The sequence below is a fragment of the Scleropages formosus genome, chromosome 13 (genome assembly GCF_900964775.1).
Source record: "Scleropages formosus chromosome 13, fSclFor1.1, whole genome shotgun sequence".
In the NCBI taxonomy this organism is placed as follows: Eukaryota; Metazoa; Chordata; class Actinopteri; order Osteoglossiformes; family Osteoglossidae; genus Scleropages; species Scleropages formosus.
Window position 1 is genome coordinate 19,056,115 of NC_041818.1, and position 11,830 is coordinate 19,067,944.

General features: G+C 40.7%; 2 protein-coding genes across 4 annotated transcripts; both read left to right on the forward strand.

The window, feature by feature from the left end:
* Window positions 1–758: 758 nt before the first annotated feature.
* Window positions 759–7,891, forward strand: slu7 (SLU7 homolog, splicing factor). Of its 2 annotated transcripts, none has more exons than XM_018756500.2 (16): window positions 759–867; window positions 1,086–1,278; window positions 2,035–2,188; window positions 2,420–2,500; window positions 2,836–3,000; window positions 3,499–3,567; window positions 3,928–3,972; window positions 4,181–4,315; window positions 4,569–4,666; window positions 4,779–4,846; window positions 5,029–5,168; window positions 5,371–5,532; window positions 5,801–5,905; window positions 6,889–6,963; window positions 7,109–7,228; window positions 7,506–7,891. In XM_018756500.2, exons 2-16 carry the CDS (start codon window positions 1,115–1,117, stop codon window positions 7,683–7,685), a joined length of 1,761 nt encoding a protein of 586 aa, XP_018612016.1. In that variant the 5' UTR covers window positions 759–867; window positions 1,086–1,114; the 3' UTR covers window positions 7,686–7,891. The 2 variants fall into 2 exon arrangements, with proteins under 2 accessions (XP_018612016.1, XP_018612017.1); XM_018756501.2 differs by having other exon boundaries at window positions 4,184–4,315; window positions 7,506–7,888.
* An 864-nt stretch (window positions 7,892–8,755) lies between these two features.
* Window positions 8,756–11,436, forward strand: c1qtnf2 (C1q and TNF related 2). 2 transcript variants are annotated; one of them, XM_018756358.2, is made up of 3 exons: window positions 8,756–9,148; window positions 10,185–10,442; window positions 10,679–11,430. In XM_018756358.2, the coding sequence occupies exons 1-3, from the start codon at window positions 9,094–9,096 to the stop codon at window positions 11,317–11,319; spliced, it is 954 nt and encodes a 317-aa protein (XP_018611874.1). In that variant the 5' UTR covers window positions 8,756–9,093; the 3' UTR covers window positions 11,320–11,430. The 2 variants fall into 2 exon arrangements, with proteins under 2 accessions (XP_018611874.1, XP_029113385.1); XM_029257552.1 differs by lacking the exon at window positions 8,756–9,148 and adding an exon at window positions 9,873–10,065 and having other exon boundaries at window positions 10,679–11,436.
* Window positions 11,437–11,830: the final 394 nt, after the last annotated feature.

Here is an 11,830-nt window from a genome sequence, read left to right on the forward strand (position 1 = left end):
ACCCAAAGGTTGCAGGTTTAAGTCTCACCTTTGGCTGTGGTACCCTTGAGCCAGGTACTTATCCTGAATTAATCCAGTAAAAAAAAAAAAAAAATTACCATCTCTACAACTGAGTAAATAATTGCAAGTAGATCAATATTTTAAATCACTTTGGGGGGAAAAGCGTCAGATGTAGAACATTATTATCCCACCAAAATCAGTTTTTGGACCAAAAGCAAAAATTTCAGTAAAACGTGCAATTTAAAAAACTGTTAATTTTCATGCCTCGTTAAGTATCAATCTGTTTTAGAACACAGCCAGTCTGAAGTGGGTAACGGCAGTGTTTATGGTTCCCGCCTTAAGTTAAGCGGAAGGTTTGGAGTTCGAAGGCCCCACTGCTTTAGTATTCTCGATCATCATACTGTACGTATTCTGTGTGTAAAATGGGTAAATCATTACAAAGTTAATCATCTAATACTGGACTACAGCTTTGCCTAAACTAATAAAAAACAGTATAGTCAGTGGGAGTGTCAAACGAGTTGTCTATATATTTGTTCCACGAGTAAAATCGCCTTTGTAAACACTTCGGAATATATAATTGTAAGCTTTTTACTTCATGCACGTTTTTATTACATTTTTAGACTTCCCATGCAAAGAGCTCGTGGAACGCAATACATATTCCTGTACCAAACTTTGCCTCTGCCTTGTTTTTTTTTTTTTTTTTTTTTTTTTGTTGCTGCGAAACGCGTCATTACGCTGCTCTAATATGACGTAAGACGCACACATTACGTATAGTGGTGCAACGGAAACAGCAGTGCGGCTAACCAGGTTGTAAACACGACGTGACGAGTGAACCGAATTGCGACTTTATATTGTTTTTTGAACAAGGTAAGCTTCATTAAGCAGTAAATAAATCATTCGTAAATTAAGTAGATTTTATGTTTAGAGCGATTTTAACCAATAATGGCTTTGTCACGATTCAGTTTAAATTTCGATTTTCTGTGTGTCGGCTCCTCACTCGTCATGAAGTTCGATTCAGGAGGAACCATAATAAACTGCGTCACTTGTTAACTAAATATGAATTTTGTGTTGTTGTTTTCTTACAGTGTGTGGAGGTGAGCGGTGAGAGTAAGAAATGCGGGAGCCGAGCGCTGAAGAAACGGAAGGCCAGGCCTCCAATGGGGTGGTGGGCCTGGAGGAGCCTAAGAAGATGACCAGGGAGGACTGGAGGAAGAAGAAGGAGTTGGAAGAGCAGAGGAAGCTGGGAAATGCCCCAGCTGAGGTGGATGAAGAGGGCAAGTAAGTAGAAAAAGCCGTGGCAAAAGAGTTTGACCTGTTTGGTATGACTGTGTTTGCAAGAAATACTGAAAATAAAAATGATGCAGTCCTTATTCTCCTGTTCAGTCCTGACTTTTTTGACTGCTTTATCCTGTAATCATGAGCGGTCTTCATCGGCTTGTTTTCCATCATGCTGGCAGATAACCAGTCTCTAGTTGTAAACACTGGAAATGAGTTGAATTAGTCTGATCATGGCTGTTCTGTTTGCGGACGTTCTACTCTAAGCTAACCGCCAGATGTGGAAAGATAAGTCACTTTCACTTTGCAACAGACAGAAATTTTAGGAAAATGATTAGTGGGGGAAAAAAAAGTAATTAAATATAAAGTAACAGGGAAATGTTTTTCTCATTTACAATTTGTTATTTGAAATTTGAAACATGAAAACCCCGGCTATTAACTTCCTGTTTAAAAACAGTGTAGACAAGACAAGACAGAGGTTTCATTGTCATTTCAACCATATACAGCTGGTACAGTACACAGTGAAATGAAACAACGTTCCTCCAGGACCACGGTGCTACATAAAACAACACAGAGTTACCTACACAATGTAATTAAATGTAGATGCACTTTCTATGCAAATCTTTTGCACTTAATACAATTCAATGCAAGTTATTGACGGTACAGAAGGATTCAATTTAAGATTTGTGCCCTTTTCTGGATTTTGGGATCTTGAAAGCCTGACTGTGCAGTATCTGATGTTCTTTCTCTTTGTTTCAGGGACATCAACCCCCACATTCCTCAATACATTGCATCTGTCCCCTGGTATATTGATCCCACAAAGAGACCCACTCTCAAGCACCAGAGGCCCCAAGCAGAGAAACAGGCGCAATATGCTCCTATTGGGGATTGGTACAGGAGAGGGGTGCAGGAGGTATGAGTGGAAACCACACACATTCATTTTTTCGACTATTTTGATTGCTCACTTTTGATCAGTAAGAGTTTAAAAAAAAAAAAAAAAAACATTTTCTGTTTTCAGAATTGTTGCATGCTTGTGTTAGATCTGGCTGTATGTGTGTGTATTTTTGAACTATTCTATCATGGGTATGTGTTCTTTTGCAAACTGAAGAGTTATAAATGTGGTCTTTGTTTTTTTTTGCTGTAGAACTTTCTCAGCACTAAATTTCGAAAGGGTGCATGTGAGAACTGTGGGGCCATGACTCACAAAAAGAAAGACTGTCTTGAGGTAAGGAATTGGCAAATATGTCTTGGGAACAGTTTAGAGAATGGTACAATGTAAGTCACCTTGGTGAATAAGGTGTGTAGGTTGATAACACTACATAGAGTTCATTGGAAGTTGCTTTGGAGAAAAGCATCTGCTAAATAAGTAAATGTAATGTATGTACAGGGAAATTGAGCAAATTGTTTGCTAATTTGTCTAAACTTCAAGCAATCATAAGGTGTTACAGAGGACATTATGACTTTCATTCCACGTTGCTTTTTAGATATTCAATAGCTTGCTCTGGTTTTTGAACCTTGAATTTTTACTCAGATTTATGTTGCTGGCTTGTTCCTTTACAGCGGCCAAGAAAGGTGGGGGCTAAGTATACAGGCACAGATATTGCTGCAGATGAGCACGAGCAGATACAGCTGTCTTTAGACTACGATGGGAAGCGGGATCGCTGGAATGGGTATGATCCAGAAGAACACATGCGGATAGTGGAAGAGTACTCCAAAGTTGACTTGGTAAGAGATTTTGGCTTTAATAATATGCTATGTTAATTCTGTCTCATGTTGTGGACCTTCATTATCTCCTGGTTTGATGATATCAGCCTGATTTCATGCAAGATCTGGGTGCAATGGCACTTGCATTGTTTTTTTACTACGTTGACAAAGTGGCATTGCAGTTCAGACTGGCGCAGTGGATTTGGCCAGGTCCTGCTCTCTGGTGGGTCTGGGGTTTGAGTCCCACTTGGGGTGCCTTGTGATGGACTGGCGTCCCGTCCTGGTGTGTCCCCCTCCCCCTCCAGCCTTGCGCCCTGTGTTGCCGGGTTAGGCTCCGGCTCGCCGCATCCAATATGTGTGACGTGTGTGTGTCAGTATCTAATGATTTTTTTTTTAAATAAGAGAATGAATGTTAATGGTTATAATTAGAAATGGGGAAAAAAGTATTCCACTCTTACACTTCTGTTTTCGGTGGAGAGTAGAGGAGATTAAGAATTTTTTTTGTTCTTCATTTCACAGGCAAAACGCACTCTGAAAGCACAAAAATTACAGGAGGAGCTAGCTTCTGGGAAACTCATGGACCAAGTAGTAAGTGTTAATGGCATTCTAGTTTCCAAAAATCATTATGTTGACACATTCCTGTATTTTCACCATAGGGAACCAAACTGTTTTATAGCAGAAGGGAAACATGGCAATTCCTTTAAGTAGTACGCATGTGCAGCATGTAGTTCTTACACAAAAAATTGAATTGGAGTTAACTCAGTATTATTTTTCATCTCATCGATGAGATATTTTGTAGAAGAATCTTTAATTGCTTAAATTTCATTGGAATTGTCATAATTCAGTATGTTTCTGGAAACAATTTTTTTTACCCTGAATATTCAGTACTTGTAAGCTGTTGGTTATGGTCTTGTGTTGTATTTGATGGATCATCTCTGCTTTGTTCAGACATCTTCTAAGAAGCAGTGGGATGAGGATGAGCACGGCTCACAGGTGGAAACTCTTTAACCAATGGTTTTTTTCTTGTATTGATACACACAGTTGAATGAGCATATGTGAACCACAACGTGATCCTGCAGTGGACAAGTGATTATTGATGATGGATGAATGAATGAATGACCAAAATGTCACTATGTTTAATGGTACAATAAGCAATGTTGAGTTTTTCAAGGGAGTTTCTGAGTCTTTCCAACTCCATCAGCAGGAGCGGGAGCACAACAGTGAAGACGAGGATGAAGACAAGTATGCTGATGATATTGACATGCCTGGGCAAAACTTTGACTCCAAAAGACGCATTACTGTCAGAAATCTGCGGATCAGAGAGGACACTGCCAAGGTGAGAAGCCCGTTTGCAACTATGATTTCAAATTGCTTTAATTGTTTTTACTACTCACCACTGTATGGATATAGTACATTTTTAAGATTAATGATGGTATATTGTAATAAAATGTACTTTCAGATAAAATATTTTCTATCTTTACCAAAATTTGAATTTGAGTCAGTTATTGAGGGAACAAGCATGCCTTTGTTTACCTTTTTTGTGAAAACATTCCATTATTTTGCTGACTTTCTAAATGTTATCTTTGTAGTATTTAAGGAATCTGGATCCCAACTCAGCATACTATGACCCAAAAACCCGTGCCATGAGAGAAAATCCATATGCCAACACAGGCAAAATCCCAGAGGAGTATGTTTCCTTTATTCTTTAAAGAAGTAATTTTAAAAGTGTGTCAGTTTTCCTCCCCCATTCTCTTGTTTTTAGTTTTTCTTTAAAAGATGGTTTTTGACTTGTTTGACAGAGTGGGATATGCAGGTGACAACTTTGTACGGTATACTGGGGACACAATCACCATGGCCCAGACACAGTGTAAGTGTGTTGTTTTTTTAATCCTTGGACTATGTGTTAGTTTTGTAATGGTAACAAACTGAAATGATACCTTAAAAGGAATTTATTAGGTTGTTGTGCTACAAAAGCACTCATTTTAAAGACTGTCAGGAGAGGGAGAGCAAGGATTGCACTCAACGTACTACTACTATTCTCTGTGCTAGTGTTTGCCTGGGAGGCCTATGAGAGAGGTTCTGATGTCCACTTGCAAGCGGACCCAACCAAACTGGAACTGCTGCACCAGTCCTTCAAAGTCAAGAAGGAGGATTTCAAGAAAGAACAGAAAGAGAGCATCCTTGAGAAGGTAACTGCATTCAAATCTTGTTCTTGTGTGAATATCTCCAATTGGAGATAACAGAAAATTAACATAGAATCTATTGTTTTCATGATTTTTTTTTTTTTGTCTTTGTGATTTATAAATTAAGCATGGCTACAGATTAACATTTGTACTATTTTAATAAAGTGTTTAATTGAATGATTTTTCTTTCCTCACCTTGGGGTAACAGTATGGGGGTCAGGAGCACTTAGATGCCCCTCCTCGAGAGCTTTTACTGGCCCAGACAGAGGACTATGTGGAGTACTCTCGGCACGGAGCAGTAATCAAGGGTCTGAAGAAGGCAGTGGCATGCTCCAAATACGAGGAAGATGTTCTCATCAATAATCACACTGTGAGTCCTTTAAAAAATTTCAAGTTTTCAACTATTCCATGAACTAATGTATGAAGTCTGTGAAGACAGTGGTCACACATTATGTATTTATTGCTGTTGAGCCCAAACACTAATTTACATGTACTACTATTATTAACTCTGGATAAAAAATAATTTAGCTTCTGGTATTAATTCCCTTCCTGTAGAATTATTGATCGTGGTGTTTTAGTCAAACAAGGCCTTGGAGTGGTTGTGGTAACAGAAGGCTGTGTTTCCTGTTGACCTGTAGTGTATCTGGGGTTCGTACTGGAGAGAAGGTCGCTGGGGTTACAAATGCTGCTATTCAATGGTAAAACAGAGCTACTGCACTGGAGAGGCAGGCATTAAAACAGTGGTAAGTACAGCCCAGTATTTTCAACTCACTTATGTGCATATACTTCTGTAATATAAATATTTTTCTGTAGTCACCCAGAATATGTGCGTCTTATTGCATTAAAAGTGTTCTTTTTCGTTGATTGTGTAAAGTAGATTTGATGAGTTTGAAATATATACCTATAGTTTCAATGGTACTTTAAATTTCGCACCTCAGGAACACAAAATTATCACGAGATGCTGTTAAAATACACAGTTACTTCAGTAGTAAACATTTAGTTATCAGAACACCAGAAGGAAGATTCCCTTCATTAATTTCTCTATAGTACTGTATGGCTGTCTACTTGTGGTCATTCAGCTTTTTGTTGTCATTATGTCCTGTATGCTGAAACAAATCATACATCCATGTCATATGCTGTTCTTATGACCTTCAATTAAACAAGGAATAAAAGAAATAATTGAAAACAGTGCACCTTAATTCACATTCAGTGAACAAATTTAAATGGTTTGTCTCAGTGCTTTTGCTGCACGATCCAACATGGGTTTGGTCCCTATTCAGCATGTGTGGAGATTGAATTTTCCTCATGTTCATGTGGGTTTCCTCCCACTGTCCAAAGACATGTTTCAGGTGACTCAATGACTCTAAATTGTCTGTAGATTGTCTTTAAGAATGTGTATATTGTATTGCTCTGCTACGCAAGTGAGTGGATGATTTTTTTGGAAGTTAAGTGTTGTGGAATGTTGTAAATAACCTTGATGCCAGCTAAATACTTACAAGTTCCTTTGGAGAAGCGCATCTCCTAAATGAATAGATCAGGAGGCATGAAAAATTTAAATGTGGTCTTTATAAATGAAAAGTGCCCCACAACTCAAAGTAAGGGTATAAACTGAAACTACTCTTGAAGTTGAATTGTTGATACTTGAATTAAGTTAATCTCAACGTGTGACTGTATGTAACTTTTGAGCATGGCGTTTTGGAGTTATAGGAAAAATGTGTTCTTGCAGGGCTCTACTTGTACTCCGTTTGAAGAGGGGTTAGAGGAGTTGGAAAACCAGGAGGAACCAAAAACTTTATTGGAGGTAATTACCTGCTTTGTTTAGCTTTATTTTATCTTTTACTATTTTTAAGGTAAGAGCTACTTAGTGTAGGTTCTTGATGGAACAAATACGGACACTTTGCCATTTGTCACTGGAAAGGAATGGTAAACAAAGATTGTTCTGACAGTTACACCAGGAAAAAATGAAAGAGAAAAAGAAGAAAAAGAAAAACAAAAAGCACAAGAAGCAGGACTCAGACAGCAGTGATGAGGAAGATGAGGCCAAGAAAAAGGAGAAGCTGAAGAAGGTAAAAGTGGTGTTTCTGTACCCACATCTATTGTTACCACCCCTGCACAGAAGATGCTGGGGACTGAGATGAGGTATTTTACCAGATAGAAGACATACTGGAGATGGGGAAAATCGTTGAAAGTCATTGAAAGTCTTATGTAGATAAAAATGAGTGAAGCTGCTACAACACGATGTTGAAGTATTTTGGCCTGTTACTGTCATCCAAGACACGCTTGATAGTGTTTCTCTGTGGCAGTTTCTGCAGATGTGTACAACTCTGTTTTACCGTTGACCAGGCCCTCAGTGCAGAGGAGCAGCGCCTGAAACAAGTTGCTGAGCTGATGCAGATAGATGAGCGCAAGCGGCCCTACAACAGCCTGAAGGAGGTGAAGGAGCCCACTGAAGAGGAGATGGAGGCATTCCGCATGAAGCGCAGCCGCCCCGATGACCCAATGGCATCCTTCCTGGGCCAGTGACCACAACAATCTTTGTGAATTATTTTCCCAGTTTTTAATTTTCTCCTTTGTAGAATCATCCTGTCTGCAACCTTTTCCACCCCTCAATTTGTTTGTGACTTGGGCTGAGTCAATAAAGCTTTTCTGGTATTTAATAGATTTTTCTCCTTTGGGTCTGTCAGAATTTCTGTAAATGTTTTAATATGGAACATTATTAAAGGCCAGATGGTCTCCCAGCTGAGTGTTGAACTTTTCTCCCTGACAGGAAAAGTCATGTGGCGAGATGTATGTTTTGAATATTTACATTCATCACTTTGAAGATGCCAGAATATTTAAAACCATTGAGTTTGCACTGTTGGGAACATCTGTATAGCAAATGTGTAACCGTGGAGCTGGAACAATCATAGTATTTTTAGTGGTACAAGATGAGAAGAGACCTAATACCAGGTCCCATTCAGGTGTGAATTTGGGCACCTACTATGTATGAGAACAGGCCAGTCTGTAGAGAGTGGGTGAGGTCTAAGTCCCAGGCTTCGGATCTGGACGGTGTGCTGGAGTGGTGAGAACTGCTAGAATGCTTGTCGGAAAGTGCATTCCCCAAACATGTTGGATTTATGGCAGTGAACATTGTGTGAATGCGCCAGCTGGCCTCAGTTCTTTTCTTGCTGTCTCTTCTTGTCTTGGCCAGGTTTCCTAGCGCACTGGAGTGCCTCACATCTGGCTCTTCTCTCTCCACAGTTTTGCTCGGTTAAATGTGATTCCCCAAAGTTCTTTCTTTAGTTACAGCCCTTGTTGGGATGTTCATGCACCACTTTTCCCAGCAGTGCAATTGTCTGAGCCACATATACCCTTAAAAAGAAACCATTTGCTAGTGATGGAATAGTTCACTTTTATTTGTTGTACTGTCTTCATCTGAGTACAATAACTGTATTTTCTAAAGCACCTTAAACATTCCATAGATTTAATGTTTTCACAAAATTAAAGTGGCAGGGTGTGTGTGTGTGTGTGTGTGTGTGTGTGTGTGTGTGTGTGTGTGTGTGTGTGTGAGAGAGAGAGAGATTGCCCGGCCATGGATTTGCATCTGTCCAGGGTGTCCCCTGCCTCACGCCCTGTGCATCCAGATAGGCTCCGGACCATTGCAACCCTGCACCCTGCACTGAACAGTTATTGACGACGGGAAAATACATCCCAAATGAAGCCATCCGTTTAGCCCCTTACTCACACGGATTTTTCCGGCGCGGATTCGCTTCATGACGTCATGTGCTGGCTTCTCCGTCGATGACGTCACCAACGAACTACGCATTCTCGGCGCTCAGATTGGGTGTATGTGCATAAAACAGTTAATAATGGCAAGAGTTTTTTTTTTTTTTTTTTTTTGCGGGAATTGACGAGCTGCACAAGTTCATACGTGTGAGGATGTCAGCGAAGGATGTCATGTAGACTGCGCGCACGTCGGATAGACAGACATATATCGGATTTTTTCGGTATGTATAACACTTTTTGCGCCCGGCTTTGCCAAAGACTGTAGACGCGTTTAACGGGATCGTTCTGACACTTTTCGCCGCGAAAAGCGCCCTTTTCCGCGATGTCGCTCCTTCGCTGTTTCACTTCTGCCCGACTTTTTTGCGCGCTCGGCCTTAGTCTAGTTACTTACACGGTTGGGTTTGCGCCCCTTCCCGTTACTGCGCTGAGTACAACTGGTGTGTGGCGCTCGCCCATCGTTACACCTACCCTGGCTGGCGCAGAAAACATGGTATTTTTCATAATTATGAGTCTACAAGCCCGATCGGGGTCGGACGAGTGGCAGAGGCAGCTCGTGTCTCCAGTTCTTGAGTTTTAATAATGTTTAATGCCTAGTTGAATGTATTATTATAGCTGAAAAATGACACCGACTAGTATCGTCGCCGGATTGTTAAAGTTTCAGATAATATTATAATAATCATGCCCGGCTACTTTTCTTACTTTTCTCTAACACTGTTTATTATCCCTCACTCTGTCTGTTTCTTAAAACACCTTTTAAGAGACCGTTTTAAAACACTTTTTCTTAAAAAAAAAAAAACCTAAGGGTTTTAAACTTAGTCGCAAGTTTTGTTCTTAGTTTTTAGTCTCTGATTTTTTTTTTTTCACTGTACTTGGACAGATGAGTAGATGCATGAATAATCTGTCACGTTTTTTGATGAGAAAGCTTGTAATGATGTGTTGTCTGGATGTGTAGTGTTTTAATTCTAATGGTATGAAATTATGTTAAAAAAAATATCTGAAGTTCAAACTGTGATGTATTTAAATACTACATGTTATAAGGTTTTTTCAGAACTAAGGCTGAAATAGGAAAAATTTGTTTAAGGATCCATTTGTGCCATGGCCATAAAGGACGTTTTGGATGAAGTGGCCAAAAGAACAGGTGCCTGAGCGCTTGCTTTCTCCCCTGGGTTTGTCAGCTTTCCACATGTTGGTCCACAGCTCTCCCCATTTAGGTGATCATGCAATGTTTACATGTGAATCCATCCGTCTCTTTTCCAGGCTGCACCATGCTCCCGATAGCTCTGTTCCTCTGGTTACTACCCTTTACCTCTTCTGAGATGAGGACCCCTCCTTATAGGAGGGGGCATAATATCACCATTCACTCCTCCCAGCTGATGTGCAGCATCCCAGGTCCCCAGGGTCCCCCCGGCCTGCCCGGAGCCCCCGGCATCCCCGGCACCATTGGCAAAATGGGCGTCCCTGGGAAGGATGGCCTAGATGGAAAAGATGGCGAAAAGGGGGAGAAGGGGCACGGCGGTGAGTGAAATCTAATGAATGAGAGCATGGCAAAGCTGGAGGATAAGTGATCACAAACTGCTAATGCACACTCAGTTCAATCGTGAACATTCATCTAAAAATTCATTCAGAGGAAACTTGTTTCAAAATCCAATAGAGTATGTAACAAAGTAGTTGGTTCATGTTTGCGGTGACATGTATTAATGTAAGTGGGGGGGGAAATGAATGGGTATTACTGTGTTTGTTTACCCGTACAGGAGAACAGGGCCGACCTGGCAACCCTGGTAAGCCTGGTCTCAAGGGACGTCAAGGGGTGATAGGCAAGGCTGGACCCAGGGGCCTGAAGGGGGTGCGGGGGGCTCCAGGTTTGGCAGGAGTTCATGGGGAGAAAGGTGAGGCAGGAGAACGTGGTGAGCCAGGGGTTCCAGGAGGCTGCAACTGCCCCACCAACCTGGTACGGTCAGCGTTCTCCGTGGCCGTGACTAAGAGTTACCCAAAAGAGCGTCTGCCGATTCGCTTCAACCGCATCCTGATGAACGAGGGCGGCCACTACAATGCCAGCACTGGGAAATTTGTTTGCGCCATCCCCGGTGTCTACTACTTCACATATGATATCACGCTGGCAAACAAGCACCTGGCTATTGGGCTGGTGCACAATGGTCAGTACAAGATAAGGACTTTCGATGCCAACACGGGGAACTACGATGTGGCGTCCGGTTCCACCGTGCTTCGTCTGCAGCGTGGAGACCAGGTCTGGCTGCAGATCTTCTACTCGGAGCAGAATGGACTTTTCTTTGACCCATACTGGACTGATAGTCTATTTACTGGTTTTCTCATTTACCCAGACCAGGAAACTCTCAGTGTAATGGACCAGAATGCCACTGCTGGACCTGCCTGATATTAAAATGAACATTTTGCAATTCTATGAAGATTTAAAAAAAAAAAAAAGTCAGGAGTATAATTTGGTTCTGAAAGAACAGACATGATTTAGTCATTCTGTATTCGTTTAGCTTTCCTTATAATTTCTATATTTCTGTCTAATTTTGTGTAATGTATCTGTCTAGTAAAGTCATTTATCACAGTTTATGAAGCTTTTTTGTCTTTGCTTTGGTTTCAGTGCACAAATCCATAACATCTATTGAAAAATTAATTAAGCAACAGGAAGGAGACGTAGTTAAGAAGATAGTCTTGTATCCTGAACATTCCTGTTTCTTCCTATTCATCACTCCTGCTGTAACGCCCTCAATCAGGAAACCTACTGCAAATTTCTCCATAGAAAATACAAAGCTTTATAAGTGGTTAAAACCCTAAGTGTATTTTGATAAAAGCTTTAGCTGAAAATTTAATTATAAATTAGATTGTGTTGAACCATACGTGTCCGTAGGCCGAGGAAGGTTTTTTTTTCTTTC